This window comes from Atheta coriaria, unplaced genomic scaffold, assembly GCF_025399875.1.
Source record: "Atheta coriaria isolate IRGN ID8LTWV9N9 unplaced genomic scaffold, Caltech_Dcor_3.1 hic_scaffold_6_pilon, whole genome shotgun sequence".
NCBI classification, from domain to species: Eukaryota; Metazoa; Arthropoda; class Insecta; order Coleoptera; family Staphylinidae; genus Dalotia; species Dalotia coriaria.
Genome location: NW_027045448.1, coordinates 4,657,233 through 4,680,504, shown reverse-complemented (window position 1 = coordinate 4,680,504; position 23,272 = coordinate 4,657,233). Strand labels below are relative to the sequence as shown.

Below are 23,272 nucleotides of genomic sequence, written 5' to 3'. Positions count from 1 at the left end.
TATCCATACTTTTCTGTTCTTTAATTCATCAGTAATATTTTTCATATCATTTGTAATAGACTTTCAATAATATCAATATCAATGAGTAACCGAAACAAACATGTCAATAAAAATCTCAGATCGTCGAACAAACTTAATATATAGCAATGAACCAAAACGCAATCGAATAACCGCTTTGTCAAATACATAAGCATCTCATATATCTTGTGTGTGTTTGAGTACGAATTTAATTCAGTTTTGTTTTTTGCGTTTCAAGTATATATCATAACATCATCGTCTTGTATGTAGTATTTTTTTTTCATTTCTTGAATTAATATTGCTCCTTATTAAAACGTCAGACTCTTACTCTGTGCAAATGTGCTACAAGTCAGTTTAATTAATAACGTTTATCATTAATTATTCATTTAGTTACTTTTTTTTTTGTTTTCTGTAATTCGAATAAATGTCCGCCATCTTGTTGCGTCGTCGTCGTTGAATTTGTTGCTAGTCGTGTGTGTGTGTGTATGTTGTGTTCGAATGAAATCGGTACTGTGGTTCTCATTGTTATCAACTTTTATATAGTTTGCCATCGTTAATATTCATTACGTAAGTATACACACACACTGCGTAATACTTTTTTGTTCATCTTCGACTATTTCAATGCATTACAATTGGTTTTCATTATATGTACACGTTGTGTTTGTATGTTTGGTTGCGGTGGCGCTTTTAAAACTTTTGTCGTACGATCATATATATCGGATGATGAAGAAATCATGTTCGTGTGTTGTGTGTGTGTGTGTTTGGTGTGTGTTTTACATTCAAATTCGAAACGTAAAAGTTACAAAAGTTTATCGGTGTGTGGTTGTGTGTATGTGTGGTTGCATTTTGCATCTTATTTCGTAGAAGGGAGGTGCTGCATACAAACGAAACGCCATTTTGATTTCATCAAGAGTGAGAGTGCATGAAGTTAGACGCATATATATTTGTATATATATATGTATATATATATATAACTAAACGGTGTGTGGCGGGTTGCGAAGCGAGCGCAGCAAGATGGCCACCACGAGACACCCGCCATCTTGCCGACCTTGAATCGCGCCGGCCACGCCCCGAAACAATACAAAACTATTATAACCTATATACTCATGCATCGTTCGCAACATTACGGTTCGCTTCTTCATCTGCTTCTGCTTTTTTCTTTTTGTTATATTTGATTAGTAATCATAATAATTGTTCTCCTCTCTCTCTGTTTTTTTCTGTTTTTGTGTGTTCCTAAAAGTTATGTACAGTCAGTGAAACTATTAAGTTATTCAATCCGTTTATTACCCCATTTATATATCTTTCGATCCGTTTTTCTAGTGTTAATCGCTTGTCGTTTGTTTCGCGGCTGTTGTTACACTCTCTGGTTTTTGGTTTTTAATTTAATTAGAGTATAATAATATTGGCTACGAGCGCGTGTGCCTATTTCGCTTCATTTCTTTGTTTTATCAATCATCAATTTTTTATGTATAATATATATAATATAATATCTTTAATTTTATCATAATAATAATAATTACAAGTAATAATTATATTACACTTTAGAATTTCGTTTCGCCGTTTTTTTTTTTGGTTTTAATATTACGTGTATTCTCTTATTACATGTTTTATATACTCGTCAGCGTATAATTCATTTTTTGTTCGAATGTCCACCATTTTTCGTGTAGTACGTTTTTTTATTATCGTTTTATGGCATATTTGGTTGAGATTTTCTTCATTTATTTGAACGACGCGATCTTTTTATCTATATACTTTTGTGTGTCGAGTGTATGTTGGGTTGCGGTAAACAATCAGAGTTGGACTCTTGAAATTTTGACATTTTACATCTCCATCTATAAAAACGTTATTAATAAGAAACTGTGTGTACGTTTTTTTCTTTATCTCGGTGCGAGGACAAATGTGCGTGCAACTATGTAATTTGCTAGACTTGTTTCGTTGGCGAGTGTTGGGCGTGTTGAGTGTGTTTCTCGGTGTGGGTGTATGTTGGGTTGCTGCCGTTCGTATCTTACAGTCGGGTAATAGAGAGTGTCCGAGAGTGTGAAAACGGTGTGGTGGCGGTGTGGGTGTAATATTAAAGTGCAACTTCTCGTCACGGTATATGTATCTTTTGCATTCACTTGAGTATAAAAGAGGAACGTAGAAATATCTACAAAGATTCGAACGCAACGCATATCGTACTTCCCGCCCGCCGAGGTCGACCTAACCTTAAAACATCGACGACGAACTACGTGTTAGAATATTGTTTGCTCACTGTCCCCGCCTGGCAGCCTACGCTCGCGTTCGCGTTTTCTTTTGTTTCATTTTTATTCAGAGAGACGTTGATAGAATCGAAACGTATAAATGTATTACAAAACAATTGAAATCGTGTTCTTGGGCGCATGCGCGGGTTGCTCTGCTGTTCGTGTTACGTTTTTTTTTTGTTAGGTTATAACTTTCATGTATTTTTTTTTGTTTTGGTTTTATATTTAGGCGAATATAATATGGTCAGGGGTATACTATGTACAAACGCGTCTCTTGTCGAGGAAGCTACGCAGTCTAGTAGTTATAATTATCGCCGCCGAGCGTGGGCGTCTGCGTATCGCGCCGCGCGCCGCGTTCTTATCATTGAACGCACGCGAAATGGCGGCCGCGCTCGGCACGTTTCGTGTTCAACTACGCGCCACGTTGGTTGCCTGCACTTCGCACACACCTGTTCTCCTGTTCTACTTACACGCTAGTTGTATAATAATAATAATAAGTAGTCGCAGTATAATGTCGTATATGTGCATGTTGATGTTGCTCGTTATTTTCGTTTAGAGTGAGAGAGCGAACCGTTTCTTTGTTAATTTTTGTTCATTATCATTGTAATTCCGTGTTCGCTGGTGGCGCTGGCGTCGTGCGCCATCTTGTTTCGTCTTCACAAGAGTGTTTATTGTGACACAAATACATTTCTCAGTGCGTTCGCGTTCGGTGTTCGCGCCGTCCTGCTTCGTGCCCCTCTCCCCCTGCATATGCACGCGGGTGAATCGCTTCCGACCGGGATGTTGTGAAAGGAGAGCAGAGCAGAGAAGCGGTGCTGTTTTTTTTTTGTTTGGGGTGCGACTTCTCTACTTGTCCTCCTCGAGCAGCACCAGATCGTCGGCGACCACGTCGGAGATGTGCAGGTAGATGATCCAGTACATGAGGTTGAAGCACACGAAGCACACGGGGAACACGATACGCGAGTACTTGTCAATGTCCGACGGCGTGATGCCGTATAGCTTGTTGATGTCCTTGCCGGGATGGATGATGTGCTGCGGAATGGGCGGCGCCGCCTCCTCGTCTGGCGGGCCGCCGCCGCCACCGCCACCACCTCCGCCCCGTCCGCCGTTCACCGTGCTCTCCAGCGTGCCGCCCTTGCTGTGTGCCTTCGGGTCGTTCACTTTGAAGCGCACCTCCTGGAACAAAGGTTCCCACTAAGAAGCATCCGTCGTCTCGTGTCTTTATACTGCACACACACACAAATTGCGGAAGCGATTCCTCAGTGGTAACAGGCATGCCTTAACCTAACGGAAGTATTTTCCGGTTTTGTTGAAAATTTTTGCAGCCCACATTTGATCCCAACCAGTTTCTATCAATTTTAGACATCAATTGTGGGCTTGAAACAACCTCTGTCGCCGGTTTGGATTCACTGGATTTGCTGGAAGCGAACCGGCGACAGCTTACACATACAGAGACACGAGACGCAAGAGAGTGATGAAGAAGACAAAAAAGTAGAGCGTTTAGAAGACACACAGAAACACGACACTTAAAAAATGATTGTCATAAATTACCTCGTAGGAAAATTGTCTTGGACGATTACTCACTGTTTGCTTGGGAGCATGATCACCGTCCGGGCCGTCGATGGCCATCTTTTTCTGTTCAGCGATCTTTTGAATGGCAAGGAATCGATTCTTGCGCATTTGAATTCGTTTCGCCATGTAACCGACGGTGGCGTATTCTGCAAAGTGTCATCATACACACACAGAGAAAAAACAGAAAATCAGAAACAGTTAGGTTACACACGCTTAGCTAAAATGGTAAGTGATTAGAGTGAGGTTATGATTCACCTAAAAGGCTGGCAAACACCATCACGAAGCACGTGCCCAGATAGACGTCGATCGACTTGACGTAGGAGATCTTCGGTAGCGCGGCGTTCGTAGAAGACATCAAGGTGGTCATCGTGAGCACGGTGGTGACGCCGAGGGCGACTCTCGCGGGCGTCGCATTCCGATTCAGCCAGAAGCTCACCCACGAAATAATGACGATAAGGCCGGACGGGATGTAAATCTGAATGAGGTAGTAGCCCATGGAGCGCACGAATTGAATCTCGCACGCCAGACGAGAGTAGTTTCCTGTACGTGGAGCCGGGGCAGAATGAGATTAGCACACGTGCATCACAATGCACTTCCCGAGTAGATCCCTCACAGAGATCCACTCGCGAATGTAAACACACCAAACATATTATTTTTGGTTTTTGGGTCAAAGTGGGTGAAAAGGGTTGTGGTGGTGAAGGGTTTTAAGCAAAAAACAGATGATACATCAAAAAGCATGCGATAATTAAAAGTCTTCACTTGAATGAAGACTGAAAAGTGGATTTCTGATGAGGTATCGTTTGGGGCGGGGTGGTTTGGAGTGTCGCTTCGAATGAATGACCTTATTACGTCTCTACTCGAGTGCCGCTTGAGGAGCAGCGCCTCTCGACATGCAATTATGGATTCTTGAGCGTTAATCACGAAAATACATCCAATTGGGGAAGAAATCAAGGGTTGCAAGTATCAAAAATACTACTGAATGATCCACTACAATCTATCGCTAAGAGGGTTGCATCTTCATATATGAGATAAAATGAATCAAAAAGTTGTAAGTAAAAGGGGGTGGTCGGGTCAGGTACCTGTGGTAAGGCTGATCTCCATGGCCCTCTGCCTGTGCCCGAGCACCTTAAACTGGGGAAGCGATACCTCGTTGGACACCCCTACCGAATTAGGGCCCTCATTCCATTTATAGCGGATATCCCGCATGGTGTAACCGACTGCAATCACAAGCCAGTGCCAACTGCTAATCGCTCAACGTATACACTCATTTTTCATCCAATCAAATTTGATTGATTCACGTAAGAGAGTCGGAAATAAACAAAGACACTACAGGCGCACTCCGCAGCCGTATCAAAACGAAAAGAACGTGTGTGGATCAAAAGTAAATCATAGAAAAATACACTTTTCAAGTCATCAAGTGGGCGTGGTCATAAATAAGGTCTAAGGGGGTTGATAAAGTTGTTGTAAAAGCGGCAGACAAGTCCAACACTGCCTGTGGTCCAGAAGAGTTTTCAGAAATAATTGAGCACACTTCCGGTTTTCCGGGTTTGTTTGAGTTGCCGGTTGTTCTTGTACGTGGTTTTTTTTTTGTTGTTGTCAGATTTTGTGATGGATTGCGTGATGGTTTAGTGGTTTTTGGTTCTGGTGAATTTTGGTTTGTGGTCGGGTGCGGTTCGATGGTTACCTGTGGTCAGGTTAATTACGGTCTCCCTCTGCCGGTGGCCCAGCACCCGGAATTGCGGCAGCTCCACCTCGTTGCTAATTCCGACGCTCTTTGAGCCGGAGTTCCATTTATAGCGAATGTCGCGCATCGTATACCCGACTAACCCCGGCCGCCAGAACAGACAAAGCACCGTCATTCGAGCCAGCTCCCACAAAAAGTATAAGTATTAAAAAACATAACCATGAAAATGTTGCTAGTGGCGCCACCATTGGCAACGCCGAACTAAAAATAACACACGCGCCACAACGCTTTTTGCTTGCTTGCGGTAAACGGATGTGAAGAGTTGTTTTACATTCCGGCAATTTTTTATTTTATCACTGTCGAAAAAACGAATCTATCTCTGGCAGGTCTATTTTTAGCCCGAATCCTCGACGTGCGAAGTACGTGCGCGTCCATATATTACACTCCCGCACACCGGAAATCGATGGCAGTTTATTGCGAAAAAAGCACCCGGCTTCGACGTCGGGAAACAAAGTTTGTTTACAAGCCGACATGGCAGGCTACATTGCACACACTCTGTCATCCGTAAACCACAAAACTAAAAAAAAAGTCTATGCTGCGTGTATGTACTTTCCGGTTCTCCTCGCTGGTTGTATCTTTTGCGTTTCCGGAACTTATAATTTCAGCAATTTCACATCGAATGACACAAGGGTGAAAATGTACAAAATTGAGTGCCGTGTTACACAGAAACACGAAAAAAACCAACACACGCACACACACTCACGAACATGTACGAGAAAATGGTGGAAAGCAGGCAAAGCACGTGCAAAAGCAGTGGGATTATAATAATAGACATGAGGCATGTTCGACAGCGGCGGCGTTTTCGTGCGCGCTTATCATTAGCTTCCGTCATCAGAGAAAGAGGGTGAGTTGGCAATGATGATAGCGGCAAACTATCGCTACACAAATGATGTACCGATGTACAGATGTACAAGAACACAACAACGGGTTGTATTTTTAGGGGTTTGGGCGGGGTTGGTAGAGTTGTGATTACGTGGGAATTTGTGCGTACGGCGTGTGCTCGTTATCGCGTGGAACGGAAATGTAAATCTGGATGGGGCGTGGCTTTATCAATCATACAGAAATGTACTTGTTTCACAACTAGCGCCATCTATAACTGAATAGTGAATAGTTAAAAATATCAAATATAAAATTTAGTTCATGCAATAAATAAGAAATAAATGCGTTATGATTGATAGCTGTCATGCTGACGGCCGGGCGAGACGTCGCGTTCGTCGCTAGAGGTGCGCGCCATCTTGTCGTGTCTATTGGCTCGGTGAGCAAATGGCCGGTACTGTGCTGTTTGTTTGCTCACGAAGGCGAAGGGGGCTCACACGTCAGTTCCAGACGGTTTTTTTGTTTTAGTTTTTTTGTTAGTATTTATATTAGTGCCGCCATCTTGGGACGCACTGGTGGTCCTTCCGCTCGGTGCTGTATTCGAGAAGGAGACCGCAACCAACCCACACACACACATAGCGAATTCAAATGTGTTGTTTGTTGCTCATTTATTAAACAAAAAAATATAAAAAATTTAAAGTCAAATTAAATAAAATCGTTTTTAGAAGAAAAAGATTTTTTCTTGGAAGGGTAGAATGCGGCTGCGGTAGTCCGTCCGCGGCGTGTCATCGAACTGGTTTTGTTTGTTCGGTGTGAAAAACAAGCACAATCAAAAGAAAAGCAACTCGACGCGGAAATACAACTAGCGCCATCTAGCGCCCAACAGCGCTCAAAACATGATAATCAAATATCTTGTTGGTAATATTTGTTTGGTTGGATGTAGGAAGTTGATTTTCTTGTCGAGCTGCTTATCGAGTGCTCGATTGATATTGAGCGCGGTGCGCGGCATGTAGAAAATAGACACATAATAGGTTTTCGCTTGATTCATTGCACAAAAGCACGACACACGGTGGTATCTTTAGATATCCACTTAGAAACTAGATAGATTCGATTGTTCAAAGATTGTATGCGCACGTTTTGCAATAGAAAACTTTCAATTTCATCAATTTACAAAATAGATTAGATTTTGGTGTACTTACAACTTTCTATCTCTATGTGGCATAATTGTCGATCCATGGGAAAATACTGTAGATTCATGGGACAGGATGCTGTTATAGTTAATCTGTAATAAAATAAGCACAAAATGAAGGTAATATAAATTTGTTTTTGGTTTTGCTTACCGAATACTTCGCGTAATCGATCCCGAGTGATGAATTCGAATGAACTCGTTTGATGTGGTTGCAATGTGGAAGTACGACTGTTTCTCATTGACGAAGAACGTGTCCGGGACCCAGATGTTCTTGATAAATTCGGAGCCCACGGAGAGCGTCTCGACGCCGAGCCGCTTGCGGAACGCGAGCCGCGGATCCGTCCAGAATTGTCGAAAGTAAAAATCCAGCGTGAAGTCCTGTTGCGCGCCGACGACGACGACGACGACGACGACGACGCATGGAAAACGAAGCGATTAGCAAACCAATCTGGCACTTACGTGGGAGTGGTGGGTTGGGGTTGCAAAAACTTCAGTCTTCGCCAGTGTGTGTGTGTGTCTGTGTGCGGTGTGTTCAAGCACACGCCTTTGATCTCAGCGTCGCCTCGACATCGCCGAGGGCGCATCGATCGACGGCACTTCCGGTTTTTCATTTTTTTTTTTTTTTCAAGTGTGTGAGAGTTTTTATCTGTTCGCTACAAACTTACACGCAGCGCTTGTAGAATGTGTACATATTTGCTAAAATGCGAGCCCGCGCGCGAATATTTACTGCCATCGAGTGCTGGGATGTTTGTTTTCCGGTGACAGCGCGTGTCAACATTTGCGGATGATTTAGAAGTGCAATCGATCCCGGCAGTAAATATTTGCGCGCCAGCGAGACGACGATTTAAAGCCGTGCCATGCGATGGAAAAAGCAATAAGCAAAGATGGCGCCACCGGTTGGGGGCGGCCGCCATCTTGGTACATCGAAATAATCATGCGTGATCACACAGTTTTTGCTGTTTTACACATCGATATACACATCTAGAGGAGGGAAAAAACACACTGATGTGAGCGCATGCACGACAAACACGTGGCGCACAAATTACGTTTTGTTATTCACTATCAGATTGTTTTCAAAAAATGTTTAGCAATTAGGTTAAGTACTCGTAATCTAGAGTTATTCTAAGCTTCTAAACTAGAATGTTGCTTCTGGGTTTGTAGTTTAGAACGTCTTTTTCTTCAGCTAAATAATGAAATATGATTGCAAGTATTGATGATGTTAAAAGGTCTAGAATACTAAAAAAATCTAGTATTGAGGTCAAGTTGAGGTTATGTTCGTATACAACATGCATATCATGCCGAATGCCGACACTGAGGCATTTACTTATCTTTGGCAGAAACATCAAGGATCATAGGGATGATGAATGAGGTGAGAGTGTGTGTGCAAGATTTGAGGTTAGGTTCACACCGAGCCCAACGAAAGCGAACGAGGATCGAGGAGGGTGGAGGGTCGGGATGTCTCGTGGATGTGGAGCGTGGAGGTTATGTTAGCTCGTTGTTGTATCGAAATCGTTTTTGCTCGTTTTGACATACAAATATCGAGAGAAACAAAAGGAGTGCGGATAACGCGCGCTCGACAACGAGAGCTGGCGGAGACAGATAGATAGACAGCAAAGAAAGAAAGAGAGAGATAGAGAATGAGAGATAGATAGAGAGTAAGAGGGGGGGCAGGCCAGGGTCACGTTCTGCGGTGACCTTAAAACCTTTCGATTTGGTTTGACATCATCGGGGTCTCGAACCCGTTGCGTTTTGTTTTTGGCTGCTTGGTTGATAATAATTTTTGATAATAGTTGTTTTCTGATTCGCCGGCCGGTCAGTGTGTGTGTAACGGGGGGTCTGCAAGCCCCTTTCGTTTCGGCTCTCAATTGGACGCAATTCATTGAGATAGATTGGATTCACAGCACAATTTTGATCCGAGAGTGATGTGGTTTGGTTTTGCCTAAGTTTGAAGATAATAATTGCTTGATTTCGGTTCGCGATTTTTGATTTATTATTATTATTATAAATATACAAAGCCAGCACAGACTGAAGAGGCCATGCACACAGTCCAAGTATTCAAGACTGCGACATACACACAGTACACACATTCAGTACACGTCTTTGGGTCCGGTGCGGGGATTGGTCCCGCCGGATGGTTCGACGCTTTTGATCATATATATATATATTATGGTATATAAACACACTGTCACTGAAAAGGTGTCACGGCTCAATGTATGGAATAATATTCATTCATATATATGGGTTGAATACAGGGTGATTGGCTCAAATTTTTGAATCACCCTGTATAGAGATATAGAAAGAGTATATGTATATATATAGATCGTAATATGAGAGAGATATGTACCATAAGAACCTCGGAGACGGAGCTGATACTGAGCACATACATGGTGACTCCCACCTCCACGGGGGGGCCTGCAACCGCAATTCGCTTTCATTGATAAACGTGTGCGCGCCGATATATGAAAAACCAAATCATCATCGTGCACGAACGTGCGCCCTGTGCCTGCCTGCCCCACTTTCCCCACAATCAACACGCATATATCTTTTGGAACCGCGCGAGCTTCATCCAACCCCTGGCGGGGGGGCTGTGAGGTTGAATGAAACCGTGGGTGATGTTGTTGTTGTTGTTGTTGTTGTTGTTGAAATAATTAAGATGAAAAATGTAGGGGGTCTGTAGAAGGTCATGTTGGGGGTTTTGGTCAACATCGAACCACACACACATAAAATTAGAGATCAACCACAAAGTGTGTTCATATTTGATTTAGCATTTCGCTTTAAGGTGGGTATGATTAACGGTTGGGTCCGATGCTATACCATTTGAACCTCGGACAGCGAGCTGATGCTCAGCACGTACATTGTCACTCCCACCACGACGGGCGGGCCTGCAAAGCGTATCACAGATTGCATTTGATTATGTTCATCAGTCAAGGGTGTAATGCCGGTTTCACAGAGAGAAAATGCCCGCTCACCCCAGGCCGCCAAAGAGTGCCAGCGCGCGTTATCATCGACATTCTGCATTCGTTTCTTGTTTAGAACTTTTAGTTTTTTTAAGTTTCGTTTTTATAAGTAGGATTGCGGTGGGTCCGGGTGCGGGCGTGCTAAAATTCGGAGACGGTTACGAAAAACAAAAAACAGAAACACTCTCATGTGTCGGCCAAAAATGAAGAAAAATCATCGAATTTCGAAACGGGGTGGTCAAAGTGGTTCGATTGTTTGATGTTTCATAACAGGAAGTAAAAAGTTGAAACAGTGAGCCAAAAAATAACGAAAAAAACGAAACGAAACGGTATAAAAGTAGTAATATCAGTACCATTTTCACTTCGGATAGGGAGCTGATACTCAGCACGTACATGGTGATCCCGACCTCGACGGGCTGACCTGAAAGTACGTCACCACGTTCGCATGAGTGGTCGTGCGTTCGCAACAAGAGATGCGAGCAGCCGAGCCGGGCGGCAGCGGCAGCGCCCCCGGCCCGGTCCTCGGTCCTCTGTACACCCCGGTCGGCGGCGGCTGGGAGCAGAATGGCGGTCTGGAGATGCGAGAGTGCGAGCGAGACGCGCGCACGCGGATGGGCGGCGGGCGAGCGGGCGGCGGCAGGCGGCAGGCGGCGGCACACGACCGCCATCGATCTCGAGCCCCACCCTGGGCCGGGCTGGAGCCGTCGTCGTGCCGCCGCCGCTTGCCGCCGCCGCTTTATCTCAATCAACGCGCGCGGCGGCGCTGCCCCCGGCGCGGGACAAATCGTCGACCCGTGCCGCGGCCGTCCATCATCGCGAGCGACTCTTCGATACAGACACTCAGAGAGAAGATATAGAGAGACCAAAAATGTTCAAAGCGGGAGAGAAAGCTCTACACTTAGATCGTTTTGACTCGAAACAAACGGAAGTGAGGAGAACTCATGAGGCGTCGATGGAGATCGACAAACCAAAACAAAAACAAATCATATCAGAACAGGGGCGGGTTGAAGAGACAGAGAATTAGAGAGATAGAGACTTCAAAAACGGTCGGTCATCATGGCAGATATGTAAAACGTCATCACGCGAGCTGGCTGGCTTACCTCCGTAGTTGGGTCTTACTCTCTTGTCGTAGCTGACGCTGAAGGAGTCGAGGATGGCGGATATGTTCACGTCGCCCAGAAAACTGCCGCCCCCCGTTGCAGGCCTACAAAAAACCACTGTTCAAAAACATCTCCAACCACAACAGCAAATTTGGGTGGGCATCAAGTCACTTTTATTTAAACACACAACACCACATCTTCATTGTTCCCAGATAAGACTCTCCCAAACATTCCAATTCTTTGTTTTGGCTGGTCACTAGAATGTAACGGTCCAATCTGGAATTTGTAGCATTTGCAGCGCATATTCATAGTGTAGATGTAGATTCTATAGATTAGCTCTCCGTTGGTGGCTGGAGAGAACCCCAGGTCGTCCTCGATCTGACCCCTCGGCAAACAAAGCAAAACAACAGGGTGTGTTTCCAAACTCTCGGGCGTTCGGGCCTGCTCGGCTCGGGACGTAGCCGCCGCTGCCGCTGCCGCCACCCACTCATCCGCTCAGCCGCTCCTCGCATCTTTGCTCGGGGACGCGCTCGTTTACTGTTTTCTTTCATTATTAATGCCCCTCGCTGTGTTACGCTTCAAAGATTAACGGCACGTCACTGATTTATTAATTTTTCCATTTAAGCCGGGCCCTCACAGGCGCCGAAACACTTTATTCAGGTGTTGGCCGCGATTATTTAGTCATCTCGCACTCACAGCAGCCACGAACAATTTTAGACGCATTTTTTTTATTTTACAAGATTTGTTAGTTGTTCAAAGGGCGTATTCTCGCACTAATAGCATTTTAATGGTGGATATTTTTCCGTGCCGCCGACGAGTTCGAATGCAACGGATATTAATAATTAATGGGCACTACGTTTACAAGTCAAGGTTCCCCATCGCTCCCTCGGTCAATGTTGGTCAACGCTGCAGGCTTGCAGCGCGCAATCGAAGTCCTCGGCTCGACCATGGATTATTTAATCACTTTTTTTTTATTTGTGGGATTTTTATTATTGAGTATGTTGCGGGTGGGTTTTAGGGTGTGGATGGTTGGTTGGATGGGTTTTTGATGTAGGACTTACCCGGCAGTGGCCCATGGTAGGGCGAGGACCAGCAGCGCGGCTGGCCACACGCTCCGGCTGGGCCCCATCGCCTGGGGGCAGCTACACGTGCCGTCGCGCGCGTGTGCACCCCGTCATAGCAGCCGAGTGGACATCATCGGCGCCGGTGAGCACTGGTGGTCTCGTCGCACACGGTGTCGTCGCACAGGTCGGCACCACCCGCGGTCGGACGCACGCACTCCACAGCGGCCGCCTCCAGCAGGCACACGGTCGTCGCTCCGTCCGGCGTTGTGTGTTGTGTCGCGCTCGACGCCGACACTAGGAGTGGTCTCTGGGCCCGGCCGGCTGCGTGCCCCATTGCGCATGGTGGCGGAGCGAGCGAGCACACGCCGCGCCGCCCCCCACCCGCACGCCGCGTGTGCGAAATAATCGCGGCGGCCGCGGCGGCGCGCGTATGTCTCTGTTTACCCTGACCTGGGGGCGGCCGGAGCCGAGCGCACAACTTGGCCTACATTCGGCGCACGCAGCCGCGAACCGGCCAGGCAGCAGCACCTTGCCGCCGCCCGCCGCCCAATCAATACCACCACCGCGCCCCGAGCTCAAGCCGCTCCACACTCGCTCACTCGACGCGCTTCCGTCGAGCTGGCCGCATCGCACTCGCATCGAGTCTTTGATTGCCTCAATTATGCCTCCGGATGGCGCTCAACACGTTGTCGGCCACTCGAGCCGTGCCATCGAACAAAGGGAAGTCGATGAGTCCACTTCTCTCGAGTCTTCGAGTGCGTCTCCGAACCGGCGTGCTTCCTTCCTTCCTCTCGCGCCACTCCAATATGCATATTACCGAAAAAGTGCTCATTTACCACTCGACTGCAGCTCCCCCACACCATCCTAACGTCAACAATGCGGCACTCGTGCGGCCTGATCTTTGTCTAATTGTAATTGCCGGTCAAAGAGTGTACGCAGCAATCACGGAAACACCAGCAAACGAAAAAACACAACCGTACATACATGCACGACATATCGTGCCGCGGGGACCTTGCCGCCGTCGTGTGCAACCTGCTATTATGTTTTCAAACGACCTCGTACACGAACTTCAATATCCCCCCTCCCCTTTTCCACAAACCACCTTGTTACGTTGTAACTACATAAAAAACCTACAATAACCAACATGAACATCTAAAAACCCTGTTATGTGCTAGTACGCATGCGCAGTAGACATAAAACTGCTACTGCACATGCGCAGTTATAGTTATAATATGAATTCAGCAAGTCATGTTCATGTCAAGTTGTGTTTGTCCAGTTCGCATTAATTTCGCTCCGCCGTGCGGAATCTCACTTCCCCCATTCCACTCTCCCCACAGCGTCAACCGCGTTCGCTTTGAAGTTAACACGTTCGAGCTTGACCAGGCGCGATCCCATTATGCGGCGCGCTGATGACGGCCGTGTACGTCGTGTTTTATTAATAGCCTCGCCACCGAAACCAACCCCAACCCCATGCACGGCTAGGATGTGTAACACGACTCACTCCTAGGCTACACATGAAAAAACCTTACCTTTTGTAGTTTAAATTATCTGCGATCCCAAAATACGAAAATTTCATAAAAATTCAGGATCAGGTTAAGGCAGAAGAAAAAAAAAACAACAACGTAGGCATTTTTATATACAACAAACAAGTTATATTTTAATTGTGGCCACATTCCTAACATGACAAAAATGTCTTGATTATTCAATTCAATCTTTATGTCTGTCTGTGTATGTGTGAATTTTTGTGTTTTTGATTTTACTTCATTGCCTTACATTTATGTTTGGTTTCCTTGTATTTATTATGAGTGTGTCGCGTATAATAATGTATAATAATCACTACAATAGGTAAAAACGTTTTACATTTAATTAAAAAGATATGCTCTTGCTCGCTCGCTGCTAGAAGGGTTGCATAGAGATATGCAACTCTTTACACAGGTTGTTGTTAATTATTGTTGTTATACGCTCAAAATAGCGCTGGTTTTTGATTTTAAATTGTATCTTAGGTTAGGTTATGTATAGTATTTTAATTTTAACCCTCTGGTGACATTATTGATGGTTTGGCTTCTGTTCTTGTTGTTGTTATGGGCGGCAGGGGCGGCGGTTTTATTCACACTTGAGTATGCGTATTGCTGTGCGGTTGTTCCTGCTCATTGGCGCCGGCGATTTGATTCGCAGGCGTGTAATACTGAAACAATATTTAATATGCACATATTTCCTACAATTACCAAAAATTTTCATTAACAAACAGAAGAATTATGATTACATTAGTTTTAAAAGTAATTTTATGTATTATGTGATTATAAGCCACGCCCACAGTGTGTACCGCGCATGAGCACTAGCGCATACTGTGTGCGTAGCGCTATAGTTGATTAGAGTTTAATTTTTTTGTTCGAGGATGCTACAAAAGAGAACACAAACAATAACAGACAGTAATAAAGCGTCGTGTTCATAAAGAGGGTGGTGTCATGTGCGGCGGGTGAGTGCAATGTGAAAATGGAATATTCGAGTGCGTCCCGTCCGTCGTTCGTTATATCCTTGATTATTAGTGGCACTTGCCATATTCACGCTCTTACTTTTCATCCCCCCAACGAAAAAAAAAACACACACACACACAGTTATCTCATCCCTATTGAAAATATTTTCCGTACATGTACTCTTTCGGGAGCATCCAGCTGGTTATCCTGGTTATCCTGCGCACTTGTACGTACATTGACGTCATCGGTGCTCCGCTTTAATTTACACGTTCGTTTGACCCTAACTTTGTGCGCCGTGTGACGTCACAGGCAGCAGCAGCACAGGGGCGGTGGCAACGGCAACGGCGGCTGGAAACGGGTCGATCTCTGCGCCCGTTATCCCGAGTGTCGATCCGTATGAGAGCGGCGTTCGTATCTCATGCTTTGGAAAGCTTTCAGTCGGCAGCAGGTTTACGATGCATCGTCGCGCGGCGCGCTTCGTTCTCATCAACTATACATGCATAAAGTTTGCGTCAACAAGCGTGTAACTAAACGCCGTCTATTTTCCGCAAGATTCGCGCCGTGTGTGGGGCGCAAAGGAACAAAACTTGCAACTGTACAAACAAACAAACAAAGCAAAAGAAAAAACTGCAAGCGCAGTGAAACTGAATGTTTCTGACCTTTCGACTTTACCATCCATCATTCATCATTTACGTTTCAGATTAAAACGTGCCTCGCGTTCTATAACCATCCTGCTTTTTATTTTTTATTTTTTGCTTAGTTTTTTCAAAAAAAAAAAAAGCTAAAAATAAAAATATTAGCAAATCGGTGCTTAATTTTAAAGATTTTTTAAAGGGGCGCAGCCACCTTTTGGCACCCGAGCCTTCCTTTTTGGCGCAATATCAAAGATTTATTTATGTATTTGCCGGTCGGGCGGGTCGCGCTCGCCGTGCGTTAAACTTAAAGGCCGTTGCGACAACTCGGCCAAAAAGTCGCCATCCTGGGGGATGAGAGGCGAGCACGTCCGCGCGAACCAGAACAAACCGAGAGCACGGCGCACGAGTTACATTTATATAGAACATGTTAGCAAGAGAAAAAAAAAAAGACGACGAGAAAATACTAGTTCCGAATTTGTTTCTTTCTTTATGATGCAGTGAAAATGCGATTTTTGAAATATTTGATAAAAGGGAGCCCAGAGTGCATGAGTGAATTATTTACCTTAATCGCTAATGAATCATCGCGTAGCTCCCTCGCATTCCATTTCACTGACAAAACAAAATCAAAATTAAACTTAAATAAACTTTACAGATACACACACACAGACAAAAAACAAACGATGAATTTGATCCGTGCAAAACACGAAAATGCTTTCAATTTTTGTGTGGAGTTGTGGTGATGCGGGGGGTTTTTGGTAAAGGGTGTGTTGAACAATGTAGGCCATTTGTTTATTATTTGCTTATCATCGGGCGACGAAAGTGCGCAATGTTTTGATTGCATTTGGTTTATCTAGAGACGCTTTTCATCGTACATCTACAGGGTGTTCAAGGATGGTGCTGCCATCAAAGTGTGTGTATACACGAACATGAAACGTTTAAACGGTTTTCGTTTACCTGGCGTTGTGTGGTTAAATCAATAGTGTGATTTTGAACGGTCGATTCTATCTTGAACACCCTCTACTTCCACTCGCCAACTAGATGTTTAAAAATAACACAAACACAAAAACAATAAAACAATAAAAACAAACGCAAATTTCGTTGTATTTTTAGATGAAAATGTTTTTAAAAGTTTGGTTATGTGAAAGTGAGTATATTTGGTTGCATACCCTGCCGTTGTCGATGTCGCGTCCAACGCCAATGGTCAACCGCGCCTTGGCCTTCATCGCATCGCTGAGCGGTATCTTGGCGCGCGTGGCCTCCGTGTGCGACTTGTAGCAGAATTCGATGAGGGCGACCGCAAGCGCAATCAGCAACCCTCCGATGAGAATGTAGAAGATCCCAGCGACGTTGCTCAGCGACAGTTCGTTCCTCGACGCGTCCTGTGAACACAACCATAACATCACCCTATATACTACGAAAGGGATAAAGATGGATCGCGCGTGAAATCAAAACCACCCTTCTATGTGACCAGAAGCATCAAAGAAAGAAAAAAAAACGCACACACAAAAGAGACGCAAAAAATACGATGAGCGCCCAAACTATCACTATCACTATCACCAGGGGGTGAGAGATGATATTGCTTTAAATAAGGACAGAAGAATAAATCGCGTTGGTGAATACAAGAAAAGGGTTCTGAAGGGTCCCGGCGACGTTCGACTTTCGTTTGCTTCATTTTCCCGACTATTCTTCTACCAGACCAGAACGTAAAAGTGAGGCTTCTGTGGTGGTATCTGCGCGCTATCTACGAGTCAAGTTAAATTTTCGTTTGTGATGGCCGCGCCCGAAAAATATCCGCGCGTAAAAACGGAGTTTTCTATGATAAAGGCGACAAGGCAAGAGAAACGCTTGTTACCGAGATAAGCAGGACGATTCCAGGCGCGATCCGCTTTTATTACGAGTTTAACTTGAACATGCTCCAGGAAAATCTTCAAAAGAGTGTGAAATTTTTCACCAACGCAAAAAAAAACGCGCGTATTTTTAGAAATTTCCGCTTTTCCGGTTTGCTAGTTAACACAATAATTTAATTCTACATGAATGCATTCTATTATAGTTTCTTTTGCGTTATGTTGGCAGTACACATTTCGCGTGTTTCCGGTTTTCCGGTTTTCCGGAAAATTTTTGCGCGAAAATATTTATGCGTGTTCGAAGCTTGCGTTATCGACTTTACGTGAATCTAATCTGTTACCCTAATCTCCCGGGTGTAATTCAACCTTAAAATATAATTTCGTTTAAATTTACCTCGAGTTTTAATTAACACCAGTTGAATAAGCACCGCCAGCGAAACGAACAGCCGGCAGGCGCGCCAAAAACTCCACCGCCCTACTACCTGCGCCAGAGAGGTGTAGGTAGTATTTCAGGCGTAGAGGGTGGAAATTTTTGATTAAACGTATTACATTGAACTTTTACCGGTTAGCGGTCGGCACACCGACAGACGCTTTTTCCGTTTTAAATAAATTAAAAGTTTACAAGCCAAACCACACCACACGGGTGGTGTTGGTGGTCGTCAGACCGGAACAGCTCTCAAATTAGCCGCGAGCGCGAAAAGCGAAATCTTTTATTTTGATGTTTTGATTTCAACTTTGATTATGCGCATGCGAGTAAAATTATATTTTTGCGAAAGACGCTCGAGATTGCATTCATGCATAATTCAAGTGGATGACACAAAATAAAACGCGCCGTAAGTATGGAATATATTCATGTATGCCAGGTTTTTGCCGCCCCGGTGGGAAGATTTTATGCTTGAAATATCTCAATTTGATACGGCATCGATATTGCGGTTGGGTGGAGGCGCCGGTAACTGGCGTAGGTTGGGTTTTTGGTGGAGGCGCGTCGAGCGCTCGGGCGATAAACAAGCGACGTTTACAAGCGTTTCGCTTTGCAATAAAAATACAACATACTGAAAAAAAAAAACACATAGCACACACATGCTGAACACACTCGTACCTGCTTGTCGTGTTTACATTCGGTGCGATCGTACCACCATCGATTCATCAGCTTCGTCAATTCGCCGTTTTCCTTCAGACTGAGCACTGCCAAGTTTACAGCGTCTCTGAAAGCATTAAAAAACAAAACAAATTTTATAAAATTTTATAATTTTCCACCAAATATTTTTGATTTCCGGTTTTCCGGTTTGTGTAAAACGTTTAATAATTTAACTAAATTTACAAGCATAAGGTTTTATACTAAAGTTATGTGGATAGAACGTATATTAAATGATTTTCCGGTTTTCCGTTTTTTTTTCGTGGTTAGTGCAATGCTTCAAATATTTACGCGTAGAGTTGGAAGGTTTGTAAGTTGAAGGAAGACACACCTCGCCGCGTTATCACGGCGATCATGTGCCTCCAGAGACGCGTCGGCCGGAAGAGATGGAAAAGTGGCGGCTGTGGCGGCGGGGTTTTTCGGGGCGTACGTGGGCGCTTGGCTCGTTACGACCGCCGCCGCAGCCGACGCTATGCTCCTGCGGTTGCGGAACCAGCAGAGGCGGCCGAAATGAAAACCGGAATGCGTTAGTATCTCGCGTGCGCGTTAGATAAGGCAATAAAAAACACAACCGGAGAATTGTTATGTACAAAATGTGCAAGTTAAACAACTAAAACAAGTAAAAAACAAAATTATTCACATTTTTAAGGTTAAAACGTTAAAATAAAAAAATATAGAGACATCTATTGATCAAATCAGTAACATAATTTCAATATAACCTAAAAAATGTCTTTGTTAAATCAACGCGTAGTTGAAACGTTAATGTTTGATGTAAACTCGCGTTTTTCGTGCCGAGGTGGTCGAACATTTTGTATGAATGAAGCGGGCAAAGCGGAAAGAAAGAAAGGAAACACGAAACGAGCACCCCGCCGCGCACAGATAGCGACCAGATAAAATAATTTATTAAAACCGTTGGGGGGACGTGCGCCACAGCCGCAGAAAAACATATTTTTTTGCGCCCTTCTACCATTTTTTCCCTGCGCCCCGTGGAAAATTGAGTGTAAATTATCATTGTTTGCACGCAGCGCGCGCGCCATAAATTATTCGCATCTCTTGCGACTGTAATAATCTTAAAACCGCGCGGCGGAGGTTATGATGTGTACGTCTGGTTGCCTACCTTAGTGGTGAACCAAGAGGCGTGGCCACGCCGAATCCCTTCGCGTCCAAGTTGCGTCCGACTTTCATCGTGTCGCATGGCTCACGCTCGTTGATGTAGTCGTTCTTGGGTGACTCGATGAGCAAAGCATACTTGCCTTTGGAGGTGCGCACACGTCGGATACCTTCATCATAGGACTTGACAAAGACGTGCTTGCGCGAGTGCATGTATTCCCACATCTTTGAGTAGAGCGTGATCTGGGAGCGCTGTTAGAAACATAACAACAAAGCCCAAAGCAATTAAATTGTGTTTTTGCAAAAAAAAGAGGAGAAGGAAACACGTAGTACTCACGCGGAAAAAGTCCCACGTGGCACCGTGGTACAACGTGCCGTATTGTACTTCCGTTTGCGAGGCGAGGTCCTCCGGTGAGTTGATCGGCGCTACCATTCGTTCAACTGTCAGGAATGCCGCAAGGTTGGCAGTGTACGATGAGATGAGTATCAGTGTAAAGAACCACCAAACAGAACCAACAATTCTTCCTGATATAGATCTAAATTTTTAATTTTTAAAGAAAAAACAAACAAACAAAAAAATCAAAGCTATTACTTCATAGATGGCGTTGTAATATTTTTATTACCTTGGAGAAATGTCACAGCCTTGTTGCATGAAAGCTCCCAATGCAAACCAGGCTGAATTCAACATGCTGAAATCATTCGCAAGTGAATTTCCGTGGTGGCCATGTTGTCCGGATGGATCTCTATGCTCGCCGCTCATGTGTAGAAGACGCCATTCGTAGGGTGAGAAGCGCGACACCGTAAAGAGGACAATACTAACGCCGATGTAGCTGAATATAACGCACACCCAGATTTCACGTGAGAGTGGGTTCAGGAAACTGAAAACTCCTGGTTTTTGTTTGATCGGTTTTTTTATCATGATGGATATGCCCAGGGACATGAAGGGTTTACTGAAGTCAATGACGCGTTCACGTTCGGAGGTAATCGTCATTGGTGCAATTGCCATATCTGCTTCCTAAAGAAAATAAAAGTAAAATTTTTTATTTTGTGTGTTAAATGTGTTAAATAAAAAGTTTTAGTACGCAGAATACGATTTTCCGGTTTTTAAAACTTTAAATTGCAATATTTTTGCATTAGTGCGTAAAGTATTAACTTTGAACACTCAATGTGTACTATAAAAGTTATATTTTAAACATTATGCAAGGAAAATGTTATATAAAATAGAGTTATATGATTTTTTCTATAAATTAGCCAAATTGAAACATTTTGTACACTAGTGCGTAAAATATGGGTTTTACACACTCAATTAGTTCAATAAAAGTAACATTTTACGCACTATCAAAGGAAAAACTAATTTAAAGTTATATTATACTTTATCCTTTAAAAAAAATAACCACATTTCATTATTTTATAGCCAAGTGCGTAAAATATGAATTTTGCCCACTGAAATGATACAATAAAAGTTATGTTTTACACACTATTCAAAGAGAAACTAATTTAAAGTTAACTTATACTATTTTTTCAATAAAATAACCACTGGTTATAAGTTTATAACCAAAAAAAGATATGAAATAAAATATAGACGTATATTCATAATGAAGCGAAAGAATTTAATTTGAAAAAAACGATCCGCACCAAGCATAGAAATCGTTCCGTCTCGTTTATCATTCTGATTTCCACGCAGCGCATAACCATAAAAAGCAATTTCACAAGAAATGAAATTGAACGCGTCGTAATAATTTTTAATTAATTTTTTCTCCGCACTTGTAAAATAAAAATATAAAAAATCCCGAAGCAAAATCTACAGTTTAGATTAAACAAACCATTGTTATGTGTTTGTTTTGTTCGGCTTTATTGACAACTATAAAAATAGTTTCCGCAAAACAAGCCAGTTCAATGAAGATATTGATCATCGAGTTATAGAATCAAGAATGAAATGGAATTGAACGAAATTGAATTGAGCCGTGTCGGCGCAGAAGAAGACGGTTATTTCGGATGATAGGTAACTAAACTAAAGCGAGCAGAAACGAACGGAGGCGGTGAAAAAAACCCACCGCCCGAAATAAAAAATAAAAAAGAGTATGGAAGAGTAAATGGAAGCGTGCGCGCGCGCGCGAGCGCTTTGAATTAGAAATAAGAAGAACGCGAGTTGCGTTTTACAAGCGCCGATCGAATATAATCCATCAAAAGTTTAAAAAAGTTCGTAACCTTTCTTCTCCGCCAACTTACTTGCGCCCGCGCTGTCTAAAAATATACCGAAGATGCTGGCAGGAATATAAAGATAAAGATATAAAAACACGTAGGCAGAAAATCTAGAGAAATCTGGATGAGTTTTCTTTTTTTGCACGATTTCCAGGGAGAAGAAAAAAAAGTCTATTGAGAGATGACAAAATGGCGTATTGTAATAAATCTAATTTACTTAGAAATTAAGTTTTCCGGATAGATATTTCCGGTTTTCCGGTTTTTAAGGAAACCAGCTGCTAGTGACTCCCGCATCATTTTACAAGTAAAACACATTCGTTTGGCGAAATATTCGCGAAAATTCACAAACATTTCACCGGGCGAGCGGTTTTCCGGGTTTGCGAACGAACTCTCCTGGCACACGTCTGTGCGGAAACGCTGGCAAAAAGTTTCGCTGCGGTGCGCGCCGGCTTAAATAAGAAATAAAAATCGCTTTTATGGTGCACCGAGGTAATTGGATTGAAAATTGATAGAAAGCAAGAAAGCAAACCTTTTTACTACCTCACGTAACCGTATCACACATATACACACAGTGCATGTTTGATATAGTGAGCCAGGAGCAGAGGCTGGGTATTTTTTTTGCGTGTATTTTACCGGTTTCAGCGCTTTCCACGCCTTCCGCGCGTTAAAAATGTAACGAAGCCATGATGGGTTATTAAATTCGTTTTTTGTGTGTTTTAACGGGTTTTAATTTTCTTCCCAGCGCACGCAAAAAACGATCCATTAAAAATATTAGTTATTTTTTTTATTTTTTTGGTTAAAAACCTTTTAAATTACGAATTTTGTTTTAATCGGTAATTGTATTCGTTGAAAATGTCAACTTTTGCATAGTGAAGCAAGATAATACGCCATCCGCGCAAATATGAATATTACCAAAGTTCATCTTGAAAGGTCAATGAAATAATTTCGCATCCGATGCACAATGCGAGCGCAAAATTCACGCTCGAGTGCATCACATACGTGCTTGCGGAATTATATATGCAAGCAATTAATGAATAAATATGCGACGCTTTAAGGTCAACAAAACTGCACGAGTGGATAAAATGCATTTATTTGCACACAATCTGCACTCGACAAAAAAAAAATGATTAATTGATAATTCAACAACATAACAACACAATCATTAAATTTTT

At 43.5% G+C, this 23,272-nt stretch overlaps 2 protein-coding genes across 25 annotated transcripts in view; both read right to left on the bottom strand.

The window, feature by feature from the left end:
- On the bottom strand, positions 1-13,008 carry Rdl (Resistant to dieldrin). 24 transcript variants are annotated; one of them, XM_065306463.1, is made up of 10 exons: positions 12,698-13,008; positions 11,637-11,740; positions 10,890-10,957; positions 9,924-9,991; positions 7,731-7,957; positions 7,590-7,672; positions 5,515-5,652; positions 4,086-4,370; positions 3,810-3,976; positions 1-3,434 (listed from the first exon to the last, which is right to left on the bottom strand). In XM_065306463.1, the coding sequence occupies exons 1-10, from the start codon at positions 12,710-12,712 to the stop codon at positions 3,105-3,107; spliced, it is 1,485 nt and encodes a 494-aa protein (XP_065162535.1). In that variant the 5' UTR covers positions 12,713-13,008; the 3' UTR covers positions 1-3,104. The 24 variants fall into 24 exon arrangements, with proteins under 24 accessions (XP_065162535.1, XP_065162550.1, XP_065162534.1 ...); XM_065306478.1 differs by having other exon boundaries at positions 1-3,431; positions 3,843-3,976; XM_065306462.1 differs by lacking the exon at positions 5,515-5,652 and adding an exon at positions 4,910-5,047.
- Positions 13,009-14,329: 1,321 nt separating this feature from the next.
- The window catches only part of LOC135794955 (glutamate receptor 1-like), a 34,457-nt gene continuing 25,514 nt past the window's right edge, over positions 14,330-23,272 (bottom strand). The window contains exons 9-14 of the mRNA XM_065306460.1: positions 20,522-20,913; positions 20,236-20,434; positions 19,906-20,150; positions 18,753-18,858; positions 16,976-17,188; positions 14,330-14,885 (exon numbers count right to left, since the gene is read on the bottom strand). Coding sequence (XP_065162532.1) covers positions 14,808-14,885; positions 16,976-17,188; positions 18,753-18,858; positions 19,906-20,150; positions 20,236-20,434; positions 20,522-20,913 — 1,233 coding nt within the window. The 3' untranslated portion in view covers positions 14,330-14,807. The remainder of the gene's footprint in view (positions 14,886-16,975; positions 17,189-18,752; positions 18,859-19,905; positions 20,151-20,235; positions 20,435-20,521; positions 20,914-23,272) is intronic.

What these genes read in the sequence shown, in the direction of transcription:
- Rdl (XM_065306463.1), bottom strand. An exon ending in CCGTCTCCGAGGTTCTTATG is followed by an intron (nt 7,958 to 9,923) that starts GTACATATCTCT and finishes GGCGCGCAACAG; the next exon opens with GACTTCACGCTGGATTTTTA. An exon ending in CAAGACAATTTTCCTACGAG is followed by an intron (nt 3,435 to 3,809) that starts GTAATTTATGAC and finishes CCTTTGTTCCAG; the next exon opens with GAGGTGCGCTTCAAAGTGAA.